Raw genomic sequence first — 18,989 nt, 5'->3', positions numbered from 1 at the left:
CCTCTAACACTGCGCTTCTGACTCCAGGTTTGGATTCTGGATTTCTGTTCTCGTCTGGCATCAAGTGAAAATAAACACACAGCCAGACAGACTGGACAACGGAAATCAGATATGAAAATTACCTTTCCAGGATTGAGTTGGATTGAAAAGGGCTTCATTGTAGACTGGTCAGGAAAAAACATTACAGATGGCAACATGGGACCAGAAAGCACTCAAATCAACAGGAAGTCTGCACTTTATGTGAAGTATAAGAGACAGGTAAGAAGCTTGTGAGCTGCACAAAATGAGATATAGTTCTTGTCCGTTTAAGATCTACAATCTGTGGTCACTTTATCATTGACAGAAACATTTTGTTGACTTAAGTATAGAAATGTCTGAGGTGTTTGCTGCCAGACAAAACTGGCCAGGTTTGAGTACCGTCTATCCCACAGCTGCTCTGTATGATGATGATTTTTTATTTTTTTCATTTCTTTTCTTTTTCCAGTGAATCATAGACTGGATTCATTTTGCATGAATAGCTCTCCTTGTAGCTCACTGTTTGGCCTTTAAGAACACATTAAGACTGCTTCTGACTTCCCGTAAATAGATACAGTGATAATTTACAGGTAATTATTTCAACAACCCTTTTTTTGTGGGTTGGTTGTTATTGTGTTATCCATAATGGAATAACTGAGAGGATAGGTGTGTATGTGAGTTCTGCTTTGGTGAGAGTGATTCATTGCTTAACTTCTCTACACCATGATGTTTAAATACGGTAAAGTTTACCTCCAGATCAGGCATGTGGGAAAACCTGTGGAAAATTTGGAGTGTCACTCTTGATGATGATGATGATGATGATGATGATGATGTGTTTCATTTAGATGAATTTTTTTTTTTTTTTGAACATGTATTTATATGCCACTGTATTCTTCATTCACACAAGCCCAGGTAACCATTTATCAATTTTATTGTCTTTTGGATATCTTTTCTATATTCTGGCTGAATTTTACCCTGGGTATTACTCTCTTAGCAGAAAGATTTGCACAATTTTGGTTTTTATCTGTTTCTAAAAAAAATGTCTGTGCAGTTTACAGTCTGAACTCAACTCCAGTTTCAAGGCATAAATATTCCTGCACATTTCAGTACAATTTGCATATTAATGGTGTTTAATTCTTTGTGATTTCATTAATAATAAGAAATGTATACATCTCAACATCATGGTATGAGTCTCAGGAGAATATTCAAGCACAGGCTTAAAGCACTAAAAGACTAAACAGAGAACACATGTTAGGCTGAATTTGTAGTGGCTTTTCCCATTTACTGTATTAATTCGATTTCCCCGTATTAAAGTGTCACTAATTGGATTTCTGGATGCAGACCATACAAAAATAGTGATATTCTTCATGCCTGGCTGTTGCCTCACTGGATGTGGAAATGCCAACCATTTATTTCCACATCCCTAAAATGAACACATCCTCTGACATCACCTGCAAAAGCTGTGACTGCTTATGTATGCCTATCACCTTTCATTCCCACAGAGCCCACAGACAGATTGGATCTTAGACTAATAAGTCAAGCGGTCAAGTGAGGGCAAGAGAGGAGTGCCAAGAAGCCATTATTGCTCTTGTAAAAAACATCACAGTATGCTCATCTGAGGAATGCTGAACTGGCCTGTGTTTCAGAGATAAGTGCCAGCCAGTTCAAGCCATGCCAGTAATAATCTGCCCATTGCCAGACCTTCATAAGCAGAGAGATTTAAAAATGCAACAGATGCACTGAAACAAGCAAGCTCAATAAAAATATGAGAGGATGTGGTTAACAGTTTGGGCTACAGACCAGAAAATAATGAGTTCAAATCCCAGCAGTGCCAGCATGATAAGAATTATTCCTAATTTTCACCTGTACAGATTGATTTGGCCTCAAGTTTCTTTGCATAAAAAGAATCAGGCAAACACATAATGTTACAGCCTACTTACCTCATATTAGTCCTTGTATCATTCCATTTCATACCAGTAATACATCACACTTGACCTGTACACATCACAGCACATTGTAATTTCCATTTCATAACACAACAGGTACATTACTGTGACTACTGTTACTTTCTCTAAAGTGCTAGGAGGCAATCTGTTCTTCCCAGTCTTGCTTTGGAATGTGAAATATTTGCCTTTTTTGCCAAGATATTGTGAAGCATATGTTAAAATATGACAGTGGTGTCCTAGAATCTACACTCCAAATGTACAACATACAGTATGTGACTCATCGCACTGTTTAGACCTTACCTTGATCCTGTATATAGTAATTTAGGATGTAGGAAAATAGTCTATGAATGAATATTTGTTGGTTAAACAAACAAACAAAACAACCTTGGAAGCATTTCTTCCCAAAAAAACGTTGATGTTTGAAAGCAAAAAAGATTCTCCTGACATGTAAAGCGTTTTCTTTAGCGCTGAGGCTAGGCATGCTGCCAAGCTGCACAATTAGGCCATGGCGTTTCTCCACATCTGCTTTGTTTAGAGCCAGGTGATGAGGACCCTCAGCTTTATAACTCTATAACTGGTCCTGTTTTCTACAGTCCACCTGGAACTTCTTCTCAATTAAAGGAGACGTTCATTAGCAGTCACAGCAGGGCGAGCGTGAACTCGGGCGTGAAAAAAAAATCCTGGAGCAGCACTAATCTAAATCCCACAGTGGTACGTGATGCAGATCACATGTGGAGAAGTAGAGCAGATTAAAAAAAAGGGGGGGGGAGCAAGTACTTCATCTTTTTCAGTGTTATAATAAGTAAATGAGTTTGTAAGGATATACAGTATAACCTACAGGTCAAATAATTTGCTTCAGATGTGTCAAGTAGTATATTACATTTATTACCTCTATCTTTATTACCTTATCTTATCTTTAAATTGTTCTTTAAAGCAGCAGTATGTGAACCATAAGCTGTGCCTCAAATTCACATACTTATGAAGCAGGGCTGGGGCTGATTTCTTTCTAACCCAGACTGTAGATTTATCAGCGACTGCTCAGAAATTTGGTCTCTGTTTGAGAAGGTGCATGTAAAGTACAATTGCAGGTTGTTATGAATGTGAACAGGTGGAATATTTATTCTATCGTCCTTTTTTTTTTTAATGCATTTGGAAGAGAAGCAAAAGGACAGATGACAGAAATATTAGTGGGTTTAGCTTTAGTTTTTTCCATGTTTGGAATTCACAGGAAACATGGCATCAACCCAGCATCGCAGACAAAAAAAAACTGTGTGTGTGTGTGTGTGTGTAATAGTTTGTCCCACAAGATTTGTTTCATTAACATTTGTGGATTTTAGATAAAACCCTGACCAGCAGTCATCCCTTTTCCCACTGATTTCCCAAGTTTCAACCAATATACCATTTTGCACAAAAAACATTTCCTTCTACTTTAACTTCCTTGTAGCCATGGCCTAGACACATCATTTGGTCAAAAGTATATGGACACCTGACCATTTCACCCGTATCTGCCCATTCCGAATCCATGGGTATTAACACAGAGCTGGTCATCCACTTTGCCCTTATAACAAAGGCTTTCCACAGGATTTTGGAGTATAGCTGTGAGGGTTTTTTTTTTTCATTCAGCCACAAAGAGCATTAATAAGCTTGGGCTCTGATGTCAAGTGAAAAATCCTTGTATGCAGTCCTTGTGTTCCAGTTCATCCCAAAATGTTTAATTGGGTTGAGGTCAGGGCCCAGGATAGTCATGTTTGTGCACAAGGAATGAATTGGTTCGGGACTTTTAGTTACAGTGGAGGAAAAATGTAATGTTACAACGTAAAAGAACATAATATGCAATTGTGTGCGTACGTTTCTAGTAGGAATCTCCAACCTTTTCCCCCGTGAGAGCTACTTTGACAAAACTAAGGTGGCTACTCGTGTTATATAATTACTGACATTTATTTACACAGTTAAATGCTATAAACGAAAACAGCTGAATAAGCTATTTTTGAGATTTTTGAACATTTAATCTTTTAATGTCAATATCAAACAGTCATATTTTGCAATAAATCATTTTAAATTCACATAAGCAGCATGTTAACTGTTGAGTCGAGTTCTGATTTAGCACAAGGTGTTTGCTGACTAGATTTATCACTTATTATTGTCAGATTTTGTTCATTCACATGAATTCTTACTTATTTATCAGCAAATGGTTACCTATAAGTCCCCTGTCACATACCCTGATGGCCTCAGCAAGACTGAAAAAGACTCTTTTCATTAAAAAAAAAAGGGAAAGTCTTTAATATTGAAGTTGATATTCATTTTGAAAACAGAAACCTGAAATTGTATTGGACTTTATATTCATATGCAAGTGCAATGGTAAATACATTAAGCTACCACTTCCCCTGTCTTTCTGCTTACTGGTTTGTGGTAACACACACCCCCCTCACACACACTCTTCACCCTCCTGCCATCTGGAAAGAGGTACCGGAGCATTCGGGCCCTCACAACCAGACTGTGTAACAGTTTCTTTCCTCAAGCCATCAGGCTCCTCAACACCCAGGACTGAACTGTTCTACACTCTCTCACACACACACACACACACAGGACTGAACTGTATATCAACTCTCTGTCTCTCTCACACACATATACACACACACTCTCTTGACTGTGTGGATGCGCACACACACACGCACACATAATTTATATTGTTCATTACTTTTTGCACTACCTCAACCTGTCATCTGCTGCTATAGTTATATTTATGTTTATTTCTATTTGCACTACCTCAACCGCTGCTGTTGTATTTTTGCACAATACTTTTGCACAATACTTTTTTTTATATCATTTCACTTTATCTTATTTAATTTCACTTACATTCCATTACACATGTCCTTTTCTTTCTTTTCGGCGCTAAGTGTCCTGTGTTCTTTTGTGTTGTTTTTCTTGTATTTATTGTCTTTTGCACTGTCTTGTCTATGCTCTGTTTGCACCTAGCTCCACACTGTGCGCTTTACGTGGCTAAGACAAACTTCTGTCCTAGCTCTGTGGTGTTGTTTGTTGTTTTTGTGTTGAACTTGTTGTTGTATGTTTATGTAGCACCAGGTCCTGGAGAAACGTTGTTTCATTTCACTATGTACTGCGTCAGCTATATGTGGTTGAAATGACAATAAAGCTTCTTGAATCTTGAATAGAATCTTGAATTTAGGGAAGAACCACATTTGGTGCTCAGGTGTCTATATAAAAATCGAATTAAAAGGTTTGTTTCCAAATGCAAAGAATATCTCATAGAGTGGCGTTTGAAAGTTTTGGAAATCCTTTGGTTTTCATTTTCCACACTAAACGCTTGACTACAAGCCTCCTCAGTTGATGATTGACTCATACCTTTTCACAGCCAAAAGCTAAAGTATTGTTTTCTACAGCCAAGTATTGCTTTCTAGTGGTGCCATCTAGTGGTGAATTCTCATAGGCACAGCCCTTAAAAACATGAATTAAAAGGTTAAAGCAGGGATGTCCAATCTTATCCAAAAAGGGCCAGTGTGGGTGCAGGTTTTCTTTCCAATCAAGCAGGAGCCACACCTGATTCCACCTTGCCTTTCAGTAGGCTCAGCTGTGACTTCTGCTTGGTCAAAATGAAAACCTGCACCCACACAGGCCGTTTGTGAATAGGATTGGAAACCCCTGAGTTAAAAGGAAGTCACCATGTTGTGAAGATAAAGGTCATTTACACTGATGCTTTTATCCATAGCGACTAATAATTGAGCTTAGCTGATTACAATTAAGAGTCATGCTCCAGAGCATAACTTATGGCAGCTTAAGTTCATCCTAAGCAAACATCCTTAGTGTAAATTCATATGCTGATCTAATACATCAGTGTATTTAGGGTGACAGTGCATTCTTCTTCTTGTTCACATCGATTTTTGAAAGCAGTGTATATTGCTTTTAGCCTTTTGATTGATTTGTACAGACTTGGCAACCCTGTCACTACACAGTAATGTATAAGCTGCTTGGATACACAGTTGCTATTTCCTTGTTCTGATAAACAGTATCACGCTTTGCCAAGGCAAGCAGAAAGATGGTATTTATGATAATCTACAGGTTGAACAAAAATAACAGGAAAAGTGCTACCATCACTCCGAATGTGTTTTACTTACTTCTCAGTTTGTTTGTTTTGTTTTTTTTTCATGTCATTGTCTGTACCGCTTTTCCAATCTATCCTCAAGTCACAGGGAGCCTGTGCCTATCTCAGGCGTCATCAGGCATCAAGGCAGGATACACCCTGGACGGAGTGCCAACCCATTGCAGGGCACACACACACACTCATTCACTACGGGCAATTTAGAGACTCCAATCAGCCTAGAAGCATGTCTTTGGACTGCGGGAGGAAACCGGAGCAAAGCCACCAAGCACGGGGAGAACATGCAAACTCCACACATACAGTGAACGAACGTGCTAACCGCTAAGCCACCATGCCACCTACTTCTCAGTTGTTTACTTGCAAAAAGCCCTGGTAATAGAGGCCTGAGACTGAACCTATTTCTTTATCTAATGTAGCCTCACTATATCTAAAATCCTAAGATTGCTCTTCAGTGTGAAACCGCTGCTTCAAAACCATGACTTCTCACTATCTCCAGTTGGGGAAGACACCATTATTAAAAATTTAAAATGAGATGACCAATGTGTTACACAGGACACTAGTAAAAGTACGCTGCATTTTTACATCTCTATAATCAACACATTACCCAGACTCCAGATGAGGTCCTGGCACCCCTGTTCACTTCAATCCTTTTTTGTTAACCTAATGAATAAAAACAAATTTAGTCCCGTGGGAGTATAAACAAAAATCTTCAACCATAACAATACATAGTATACATAGACAGAAGCATGAGAAGCGCAGAAAATAACCATTATTGTGTTTTTATTGAACAATGACCGATGTTTTTTTGTTTGTTTGTTTAATTGTTTTTTTTCTTCGGGTCAGTCCCTTTGAAGAAAAGCCGGAGCATAATAATTGTTCAGTAACTGGAAAGCAGACTTTGTAAACTGTCCATGGTATTCGGTGCAGTTATGTTTCACATGGTAACTGTCACGTTGTTTTCCAAAAAAAAAACCTATATACTGAGATTCAGCACAGATATCACCTATCTGTTGTTTCATCTCACATGTGCCTTTGAACCTGACCCGGTTAATGTTAGTTCAGCCTACTCAAAGCCAGCTCAAATCTGCAGTCTTTTATCATGCTACCATCTTAAGCTTACACCCACCAACATTTAAATATAACTTTTAAACTTATGACTATTGACTTTTATTACAGAAACCTTACCGATGATATACCTTAGCTGTTTTTTATCATCAGTAAAAAGTCTTCATTTACAATTCTCTGCATTTTAAATACCAATAAAATAACAGATATAAGCAGATGTTCCACTGATTGATATGCTTGCTTTCTTTGTGTTGTACGATCGTATTGTTCTTCATAGAGTTATTACTGTATTACCTGGTAGTCAAAAATGGGACCTATAACAGAGGCACATACACGTAGTTATCATGCTGTCCTGTGTTAGGTAGAAGAACAGCAGATAGAGCTAATTTTATACATGTAAAAACAAACCCACAGCATCTAATTAAGTTCCTTAATGCACATGCACACAGAGTGTCTATGACATACAAAACCGTTTCTACTGTAAGATATGTTGCAGAGATCAGAAAAGGAGATTATGGAGTGGGTAATATTGGTACGTCAGTAATGCATGTGCACTGCGCTGACCTTATTTCCCATATAAAGGCTGAGCAAAAAAAAGAAAATGTTGCTGTAATTTCCATGGCCAAATTCTTGGTATAGTTTCAGGTTTTGTTTTTTTTTTAGATGTAGTTGCTATAGGCTATATGGATATTTTGCTGAAACCTGGTAGATCTTAATACTAATATTACCTTTTGTAATAGTGTGTTTTCTATGCTGTGACAATGGCAACAGGAAATGTATATCTACAAGCACTCAAAACGAGCTGAATACTGGAAAGTGTCTACTCTAACCTGCCTGTTACATGCTTACTCCAGATATTCGCTATAGCATAAGAAGTCTTTATTTGTCACATATACATTACAGCACAGTGAAATTCTTTTTTCCACATATTTGGAAGCTGGGATCAAAGCAGGGATTAAGGACCTAACAGTGGTAGCTAATCAGTGCTGGGGTTTGAACACTTGACTTGCTGATCAGTAACCCAAAGCCCCGTTAAGTCACCGGTCCCAAAAGTAAAGTGTTAGAGCATTTCACCACAAATCTTGTGTCATTAATGTTGGCCTGCTCCACCAAAATTTAGATCACAAGCCTAAACTTAAAGTAAAGTTGCTACCTTACAGCTCTACAGTTTGATCCTGATCTCCAGGTTCACTGATATATTCCCATTTCTAAAGAAACATGCAGCTAACTACATTAAATATGCTTTTAACGCTAAGATTTGAATGAACGTGTGTGCAAAGTGTGTGTTCACAGTACCCTGGACCATGGACTGGTGTTCCATCCAACATGTTTTCCTACATTTTATTTGTACACACCGTGCTTTAGTATTAGTTTTGTTTATATATTAAGTTCCGAGCCTAGTTTAATCAGTCTGCTGATCATCACCTGCGCCTGCACCCACTTTGCATGTCTATTGACATTTTCTGCCTTATTGAATAAACCCACTTGCATTCAACCCCCATTCATGCTTGACATTTATTTTTAAGGGTCACTGCAAGGTTGCGGTGGTATTTAGTCCCTGTAATTCTTTAAAATATATATATATATTTTTTTTTTCAACTGTTAATTCATCTCAGGCAACAATACCTTTTCTTTTTCTTTTTTCTTTTCTTTTTTTTTTTTTGGCAAGGTTTCATTATAGACTATAGCTGCATTGAAATGACTTCTGGGTTTCTGGGACTAGACTCTTGATGTTTACAAAGGCTGCTTGTGCACATTGCTGTGTGACAAGGAAGTGTTTTCATGGTTCCCTCCGTATGCAAAACTTCCGTGGACAAAACTGTACAGTTATTCAGTTCTGGGCTGTAGCTCTTTCATATGCTTATCTTGTCTTGCACTGGTCAAAACTGAAAAATTAATGAATTAATTAAAAAATGAAAAGAAAATCCCTAAATATTATATGATATGTTTAGACGTTCAGGATAAATAATAATTATAGTCAGGATAAATAATAATTATAAAATAACAAGGAGTTATAGGATAAACAGACCCACAGACCATGGAACCAAGGTGTCAAATGCCCTAGCAAAGTTTGTAATCAGTCTAAATAAATTTGTATAAGCGATGTTTACTGAAGTGCCGAACATGAACCTGAATGTAAAGCATGAGGTAAATGCAAATGTTGTTTGCAGCAATGGCCTTCTGTCTCTGTTTCCAGACTTGTTTCTTGAATGAATAGCTTATAGAGCATGTTAATGCAATGCAAATAAAATTCTGAATAATTCACCTGCATCAACTGACACTGCAGTTCAATTTTATTAGGAAAGAAACAGCTGTACAAAGGATGTGCATATCATTGAGTCTGTAACAGTGACAGTACTACAGTAGATAAAACAGTCAGATAAAGCTAAGCATGTTTAGGCTAAAATATTTATATTTTTTTCTGTCTGTATCTCACTTTGACACCACAATTTTAAGAAACCATACATGCATTTCATGTTGTTATTGATTTATTTTGTTAATCTCACCTGGACTATTGTCATATAAAGCTCATGCTGGATAAAGAGCCAGGATAACTTGGTGAACCTTTGATCAAGTTACATACCATAGCAAAATAAACAAAAGCCTGAAGTTTTTCCGATCAGATAATGAACTTTGAATTTTCTGTTATGCTTCTGTGGTACAGTCAATACGAAACCTTTCAATTCACTCTTTTGACTTTTTTTTCTTTACATTTGGGAAGCCTAAAACCTTACTTCTGGTTGAGATTCACCAGCTTAAGTTGCAGACAGTGTGTTGTTTTCAGAGAGAAAATGTCATATTATCACCATGTGAAGGGTTTTCCTAGGCTATCACACATACAGTACTTGTCTAAAAGCTGTATGGTTTCAGTAGGATGTCTTTTTCTAGGCAGATCAGTTACACAATAATGGGACTTAAAGAGTAATATTTTTATTACACGAAGAGTTACAGAAGTATCCTACTACTGTAAGAAATAATCACACTCAAAATAAAAACTCATTATATCAAGACAGGTAAAATATCCAGACCAGGACTGTCTTTTGTGACTTAAAGCTCTCAAATGAAATCAGCATGACTATATACATGTATTTAAGTCACTTAGACATACTATTGGCAGTTTCAGGATGGCATTAAGTACCAAATAAAAGGCAGTTTATTTGCAGAAACGAGTGGACGTGTTCCCTGGTGCACCTCACATTGTAAAGGAGGAGGGATTTTCATGATTTGCACTGATGGACTTGTGTGCTGAAATGTACAGTTCTGAAGTTTGCTGTGAGGATGGTCTGGAAAAAAAGTACTTCTTCCCTAAGCACCACAAATCCTCAATGATCTTGCAGAAATGGTTCCTGAACTTGACCCCAATGAAGGCGTAAAGGATGGGATTGAGGCAGCAGTGGAGATACGCCACACTTCTGGTCACAGACAAAGCCAAGTGGATGCTCTGTTCTGCGTTGCAGTCTCTCACTTGGAACAGCCGAGTCGTATGGATCAGGAGCACGATGTTATAGGGCAAATGGCAGACGACGAACACCAGAACTACAGCCAGAATCACACGCAGTGCCTTGTGCCTTTGGTAATTTTGTGCTCTGAGTAGAGTGTAAATGACACTGCAGTAGCAGAAGCCCATCACTAGCAGAGGGATGAAGAAGCCCACAGACACCTGCATGCTAGGCAGGAAGATTTTCATGAACTGCGCTGTGCTGTTTGTGCCAAATGTCAAGCTACACTCAATTTCTTCTGTTTCATTAACATACTCTACTCCTAGATCGGAGTATATGAATGTTGGCATGGATAACAAAAAAGCAAACAGCCATATTATCGTGCAGATAAGACGACTGTATATCTGGGCTCTCGAGCGAATTCCCAATGAACTCCGTGCTTTAACAATGGCAACATAGCGGTCTCCGCTGATGCAGGCCAACAGGAGCAAACTGCTGTACAGGTTTATGCTGTAGCTCCCTCGCAGTACCTTACAAGCCCAGGTACCCATGCTCCAGTTATACTGCTCATTATATATGATCAGAGGCAAGGCGAGGACAAACAGGAGGTCCGCCACAGCCACGTTTACTAGGTAGATATCTGTCATGGTCTTGGCTTTTTTATAAAATGCATATGTGACAAGGACTAGAATGTTGCCCAGGAGTCCAAGTGCGCAAATGAAGGAGTAAATTTGGTATGTCACCTCATGTTTGTAGTTGCTTTTGATTTCACACAGTTCGCCATTTTCTATGTCATCACCATAGTCATAATCATCCATCATTGTAGACAACCTGTAAGGAAAGGAAACAGTTACTATGTAATTGAATGTAATTTTGTATTAGATGTTTTTAATGTGGAATATAGCAGCAGTAATTTAAAAAACTTAATTTTTTCTTCAGTTGTAGCTGTATGTGTCAGGTCTACGCAATCCACAACCTGTACCTCCTAAAACACACCACATGGCCCTGACTACACACTCCCGAACCTACTGCTGTTAACCTCAGGACTTTTAAGACTCTCTCTTTCTCTCTCTCTCTCTCTTTCTCTCTCTCTCACACACACACACACACACACAGTTTTTTGCACAGTGAAATATTCCGTCTTTGTGCATCTGAATTTCCCAAGCCTTTTGATTCTGTGCATTGCTTTTACAGGTACAAGTCTTTCGCTCTAACTTCCTGGTTTGGTGTACTGTTTTTGCTCAGTGTCTCCTGTTTGCTGATTGCAGACCTGTGCTCATTTTTTGACCCTGATCTCGCTTAACGTTTTGGATTCTTGCTTATCTCTCATAGCTCGTAACTGCATTTGCACCTATCTCAGTTTCATTTCAATGTACAAGTGTGCCTGTAGCCTAATTCTGAAAGTTGTTTTCATATAAACCCTACACTACTCTATATCCCATGAATCGAAAAAAAAATATCAAAAATATCAGTCATTGTCTGTATGGTCTGTAAACTCTGGCTCTGATGGTTCCTCTGCTACGTCACCCGTGAGAAGTGTTTTAGAATCCCTCTCACAAAGGTCTTGCATTTGCACATCCTCATGATATGTTCTAACAAATTTAATTTAGTCCCAAAATATAATAATAGTTATAATTACTGAACACTGCAACTGCAGTTAATTTAATGATTCATTAATTTATTTTCCTTCAGTATCTGACTGTGTGTGTGTGTGTGTGTGTGTGTTTAAAACACATTATTGTTCTAATATATTCATATTTTTTTACTCCCTTAATACATTGACCAAAAGAATTTCAGAGGTGATATCCTCTTTAAAATAATCTTGAATATCTTGAAAACTGTTCAAAAAAATTATAAAAATTTAAAATGTTATTAAACACAGCCTTTATTGTAATTTGGCCTGATTGTGGAAGTAGATATCTGCGGTTAAGCCCAAAATGTTGCATGCACTATATCTGATATTTGATCAGCAATTACATAAGCAATATCTCACAAGCAACAAGTGTTGTAGTAAACCACAGGTAATCACACCTGTGCTGATATTCTGTACAACAGCATGACTGTGAGTGTGATATTATTTTTATACAGTTAACAGTTCTAATAACAGACATCAAAATGGAGTAATGGATGTTTTAGATACAGTATGGCCAAATATTTTGTTTGGTTTTTTTTTTTTGCTCTAGTAAAGCCACAGCTGGGTCCAGTGTTACGTGTTGCCATGCCAACACAGAGACGGACAGCCTGAGGTATGTGTAGTAAAAGTTGCAGTGTAATGAACTATTGCTAGAACCGTACTTGTGTCCAGAAAAGTTATTAAAATGTCTAATGCTTATAAAAATGAATAATAAAGCAATAGAATTGAAAAGAAAAACTTTTGCAGTGTTAAGTTGTGGATATCTTGTCCTTATTTAAAAAAAATGCATGTAGGATAAAGTTTTTAAATCAACATTTATTTTATTTACTTACTTTTGCATAATGATCTTTTCTGTATTCAGTAAACGGTGAGTTGTATTAATTATAAGCAGTAAAATGAATATTATTATTATTATTATTATTATTATTAGATTATTATTATAACATTACAGAACTGTATTTTAACAGAACTTTTCTGCTTTACTTTACAGCAGCTAACTGGCATTTTATACAATTGGTAACAGGAACCTTTTTTTTTCTGACATAAGAGTTACTATTATTGTTTCATGATGAGCTCATGTCATTGCAGGACAGATAACCACAACCCCACCTACAAAAATGAAAAGACGGGCTGTGAATAAACACCCATGTCTAAACCTGAATCCTTTTCCTTATCAGATGTGTGCTGTATGACATCAACTCTACACTTTAATGAAGGCTGATTTCTGTATATTCCACACAGCACAGTGATTTGTAAAGAAAAGAGAGTTTTGCCAAACCTGTGAGGGTTTTATAAAGGCACTTGCACGTGATTGCTGCGTTCTTCTGTACACTTTTCCTTTAAACTATATACACAATTTGCACCAGCATGAACATAACTGATGCAAAGGTTTATGGGACATGCATGAAATACATGCAGTTACGTGTGGCCAAAAATATGCGGATACCTTGAGCCCTTGATATCTTAACACCCATATGAGGGTCTTCACAAAAATTTTTTGTCAAAGTTATAAGCATACAATTGTCTAGAACATCTTTGGACAATGATTCAGAAAGATTTCCTTTATTGGATCTAAAAGGCCCAAACCTGTTCCAGCATAAGAAATGTCCCTGTGCACAAGTCAAGCTTTGTGTAAACATGCTTCACAAAGACTGGAGTGGAAGAACTCGAGTGTCCTGGACAGAGCAGCGTTACTGAACCCCAGCCCTCCTCATCCACCATCAGTGCCTGACTAATGCTCTTGTTAGTGCCTTCTCAGAGGTGTGTAGGATATTATAACAGTGAAGGGGGAAATGACTCAATATTAATTCTCATGATTTTGGAATAGGATATTTAATACTTGTGGGTTCACATACTTTTAGCCATGTTGTTGTTCTTTCAGCTGCTTCTTGCCACAGCAGATCATTTGGCCACGCGTTTCAATTTGGCACAGGTTTTACGACGGATGCCTTTCCTGATGCAACCCTCCTGTTTAATCCAGGCTTGGGACCGACACTGAGAGTTAACTATTCAGTGGCTGGGATAGCGCCCTGTCCAGGAATCCAACCCAGGCCACGGCAATGAGAGCATGGGATCCTGCCACTGGACCGCCAGGAGTCTACACATTTTTGGCCATGTATTGGTCTATTTTTGTTTTAATCACACTAAATAAACCCGATACAATGTATGACATTTAAAATACAGAGAAATGCATCAGGTATGCAATATGATAGCATTTGCTTGAGTGAAAAAAATAAAAAATTTAGACTTACGCCTATTACAGTAATCATCTTTGCTCATAACTGCATGAGGAGAGTAAAGAGAGTAAACTAGATAATGAACAAACTCACACTTCAGATATTTACATGCTTTGCTAACATACTATATTCATTATAATTGAAAGACTTCATTTTTTTTTAGGATTAAAGAACTACATATTACAGTGTTTTCAGATTAGGAATGAGTAACTAATCAAGTTGACAGTGTAGGCTCTAAACTGATCAGAGTCATTGTGTGGAAAAGGGAAGAAAAAATTGTTAATGACCCTCGATGTTCGTGCAGTATACAGAAAACGTTTTTGCTTCTTCTTTTTTTTCCAAGACATGTTAAAAATATAATTCTAATATAATATTCTTTGTTTTTATTTAGGTTGATGAACATAATGTCATGCAGCTGAAAAAACAACACTATGAAGATCTATGAAGAGAGAGTAAGTGATCTTTTTTCACTGATGGAAGGAATAGAGAGGTGAGGACGCTGCTGTAAATATGAGCTATTGGCAGTATTATATGGATCTCATTATATGTTTAATACAGTAAGTACAACTAAAAAGCATATTATAAATATTTTACTTGCTCAGAGAATGTGCCATTGTTGCCATGCCAAAATGTCTACGGTTTCCTGCCTCAATGACTATCGTCCTGTCGCACTCACTCCCGGCGTGATGAAATGCTTCGAGAGGCTCATCATGAAGCAGGTCCCAGCTACCCCCTTCACTGGACCCCTTGCAGTTTGAGTATCATCCTAACCGCTCCATGGACGATGCCATCACCACAACCCTGCATCTGGCCCTCAGCTACCTGACCAATAAGGACTCTTATGTACAAATGCTGTTCATACACTTCAGTTCAGCATTCAGTGCAATCACCCCTCAGCACCTGATTGAGAAACTGAGCCTCCTGGACCTAAACACCTCCCTCTGCACCTGGATCCTGGACTTCGTGACTGGGAGACTTCAGTCAGTCCAAATCAGGAACAACATCTTCAGCACCACCACACCGAGCACTGTGGCCCCTCAGGGTTGTGTGCTCAGCCCACTGCTGTTCACTCTGATGACTGTGCAGCAATGCACAGCTCTAACCACATTGTTAAATTCGCCGATGACATGACCGTGGTGGATCTCATCAGCAAGAACGATGAGTCAGCGTACAGAGAGGAGGTGCAACATCTGCCTCCCCCCCATCCTGACTGTGTTCTACAGAGGGACCATCGAGAGCGTCCTGAGCAGCTGCATCACTGCCTGGTTTGGGAACGGCATCGTCTCAGCTCACAAGACCTTGCAGCAGATAGTGAGGACAGCTGAGAAGATCATTGGAGTCTCTCTCCCCTCTATCACGGACATTTACACCACACGTTGCATCAGCAAAGCAAACAGCATTGTGGATGACCCCACACACCCCTCACACACACTCTTCACCCTCACCTGGAAAGAGGTACAGAAGCATTCGGGCCCTCACAACCAGACTGTAGAACAGCTTCCTCAAGCAATCAGGCTTCTCAACATCCAGAACTGAAACTGTATCAACTCTGTCACTCACACACACACTCACCTGTGTGAACTCACACTATAAATTTACATTTTGCACGAATTCAATTGCTGCTATTTTTGCACACTTCACGCTGTCATGCTGCTATACATATATGTTTACTAGACATCACTGGTTTTACGGTTCCTCGAGTTTAGCACATTCTATTTTGTTTTGTTGCACATGTTTTTTGGCGCTATGTGTCCTGTACTGTCTTGTGTTGTTTTTTTGTCCTCTCTTTTTCTGCACTGTCTTGTCTTGCACTGGTTGCACACATTGCACTTCACGTAGGACAAACTTCCTGTCCCTAACACTATGTTGTTTCTGTTTTGTAATTATATGTTGTATGGATGCGTCAGCTATATGTGTTTGAAATGACAATAAAGCCTCTTGACTCGACTTGACTTGAGTTGTTTGTGCCACAGGCATGTCTAAGAGTCAAAATGTATAAATAGCTTGAAAAATAGGATGACATTAGTTAATTGCCTACTTAAATCAGATTCATGCGATATACTTTCACATCTGTCACAATAACTGACAAATCATGCATCAGGATCTCTGCATTTTAACTATAATGTACCTATAACATAGTAAATCGGCTGTATCAGTTTATCTAAGAGCATAGTTTGAAGTTTTTAGATTTAGGAACTTTCTAAATATGACCAAGATCAAAAACAGCAAGATGGAGATGAATCCATGTAAATGAAAGAAAGAAAGAAAGAAAGAAAGAAAGAAAGAAAGAAAGAAAGAAAGAAAGAAAGAAAGAAAAAGAAAGAAAGAAGTTACTTTACCCATCTGATAATGTAGTCTGTTCGTCCATTTTCTTTGCTGGTCTGGACCCAACTGTGTAACTGGCACTGCTGAAGTAAGAGACTTTATGATGAGGTTCAACCTTCTCCTCTTTGCTGTTTGTCTAACACAGTTCATCTGCTAAGGCTTGCACTTTAAAGAAACTTCCTACCTGTTCTGACAGAGTCCCTGTACCCACCCACAATGTGCTGTCTGTCATGCAAGGCAGGTTTTCTGAAGGTAGCACTGATGACTGATTCTTTGTAGACAGATGACAAGTGAATATTCACTAGCATGAGTTTTTCTGTAACTGGGACAGAGTGGAACATAGCACTGTTGTCTGTTTCTATGAAGGAGATGCAGAAATGAGATTAAGGGGAAACTGAGGTCAGTGTTTTTAAGCAGAGTTCAAAATGAAACTAAACTAACAAAAATAAAAAAACAACTAACCAAAAGGTGGAAATATCCCACAGAAATAAATAAATAAATAAATAAATAAATAAATAAATAAATAAATAAATAAATAAATAAATAAATAAACAAACAAAGAATACTATTATTATTATTATTTCTATTATTTTTTTTATTTTTTTTTATTTTATTTTTTACAGTTTAGCGTTCCTGTCTATCGCAAGTTCCTCTTGAATGAATGAATGAAATGTTTGTTTACTCACTTACTTCATACTTACTTACCCACTTACTTAACTCTTTAAAGTCCCTGCACCTTTCTGCAAGTCCAAATTAATACTGGATTAGTCTAAACTGTTTCCGAAGAAATTAAATGTAGTTACTGAATAATTCAGAGTAGATCATGAATGCCAGGAAGGAAAAATGAATAATAATAATTATAGGAAGGATAACTGAATAATAAGGCATGTGTTTAAAGGGTTCTTTCTGTCCACAATATGCTGTGTTGAATAGATCAGTTCCCCAAAATCAGAATTTGTTTTTTAAACATCCTATATTTAATTAATAAACAGACTGACCCACAGGGCCAAAGCATGGATAAACCTTAACCTTCTGGGTTATTTTACAAATTACAAATTAATATACGAACATTAAAATATATTTTTTTATCATATTAATATTAAAAACAAACAAGCAAACAACAAAACAGACTCTAGTCAAATATGTCCCTTAAACTGACTGTTTCCATCAGGAAATATCAGACATGCAAATGTCAATATCCAGATCTTGGCTTTTCATCTAAACCGTATGAATATAATCCATATATAATATAGAGCATTCCTAGATCTGTTATTCTTATATATACACATTAGCAGTGCAAACATGATTTCTATATTTAATGACACTTATTGATGCAAAAGATTTAACACACACACACGCACGCGCGCGCACACTCTCTCCCGTGCCCACGCACGCGCACACTACAGTCTACAGTCGGATACCTGTGTGGTTGAACTAGTATATCTTTTTATGTGCCACGTGAGATGTTTTTGTAAACTGTTTATCACACATAAGTGTAAAAATAAAAGTAGTTTAGCCATGGCGAATATAAATGCTTCTGATTCTGAATGTTAAACTGATAAATAGACGCTTTATTCCTAAGTAACAGATGGAGCGCGAACGGCGCTAAAATGAAGGTGAAATGCTGCCACCTGCTGCCGTCTGTGTGTCACTGCACCATTTTACCATTTCTTCTGAAGACTACTGCATATTTATTCTCATAATAAATCTTAATAAAATGGCAGCAGCATGACAACAAAATGTGAAATGTAGCTAAATTATGAGTAAAAATGTCAAAAATCTGAAGATTTCATGGTTCTTTCATTTTCTTAGGATTATCTAACAACCTCATAACACCAACACAGCCCAGTCATTAATGCACAGAAAATCATGAAATGACAGACTTCTTTCTCAAAGTATATTGCGACCTTTAGAATGACTTAAATTTATTACATTTGCTTAATTCCAAAGCAGTGTCTTGCTGAAACCTCCAGCTGGCACAGGGCTGGCATTGCATGTGCCTTTGTATACCACAGAAAAGACTGCAGAGATGCAACACAATAAATGATTCACAATCAGGACTGTCAGTTTTATTTACAACCTTGTATGAACATTTTTTTTTTAAATACACAAATCTTTTCTCTGTCCTGGCAAATACCAAATTTTATGAAAGCATGCTATATTAAATTGTTATTATTAATTGTTATTATTATTATTATTATTATTATTATT

At 37.6% G+C, this 18,989-nt stretch overlaps 1 protein-coding gene across 1 annotated transcript; it reads right to left on the bottom strand.

Annotated features, from left to right (window-relative positions):
- Window positions 1–9,433: 9,433 nt before the first annotated feature.
- Window positions 9,434–17,093, bottom strand: ccr6b (chemokine (C-C motif) receptor 6b). Its single transcript, XM_058398474.1, has 2 exons — window positions 16,793–17,093; window positions 9,434–11,414 (listed from the first exon to the last, which is right to left on the bottom strand). The coding sequence occupies exons 1-2, from the start codon at window positions 16,819–16,821 to the stop codon at window positions 10,337–10,339; spliced, it is 1,107 nt and encodes a 368-aa protein (XP_058254457.1). The 5' UTR covers window positions 16,822–17,093; the 3' UTR covers window positions 9,434–10,336.
- Window positions 17,094–18,989: the final 1,896 nt, after the last annotated feature.

The sequence above is a fragment of the Hemibagrus wyckioides genome, linkage group LG09 (genome assembly GCF_019097595.1).
Source record: "Hemibagrus wyckioides isolate EC202008001 linkage group LG09, SWU_Hwy_1.0, whole genome shotgun sequence".
Taxonomy (NCBI): Eukaryota; Metazoa; Chordata; class Actinopteri; order Siluriformes; family Bagridae; genus Hemibagrus; species Hemibagrus wyckioides.
This window is presented reverse-complemented; position numbering and strand designations above follow the sequence as displayed.

What these genes read in the sequence shown, in the direction of transcription:
- ccr6b (XM_058398474.1), bottom strand. Translation starts at nt 16,821, where the DNA reads ATGGACGAACAGACTACATTATCAGATGG. An exon ending in CAGACTACATTATCAGATGG is followed by an intron (nt 11,415 to 16,792) that starts GTAAAGTAACTT and finishes CTTTCCTTACAG; the next exon opens with GTTGTCTACAATGATGGATG.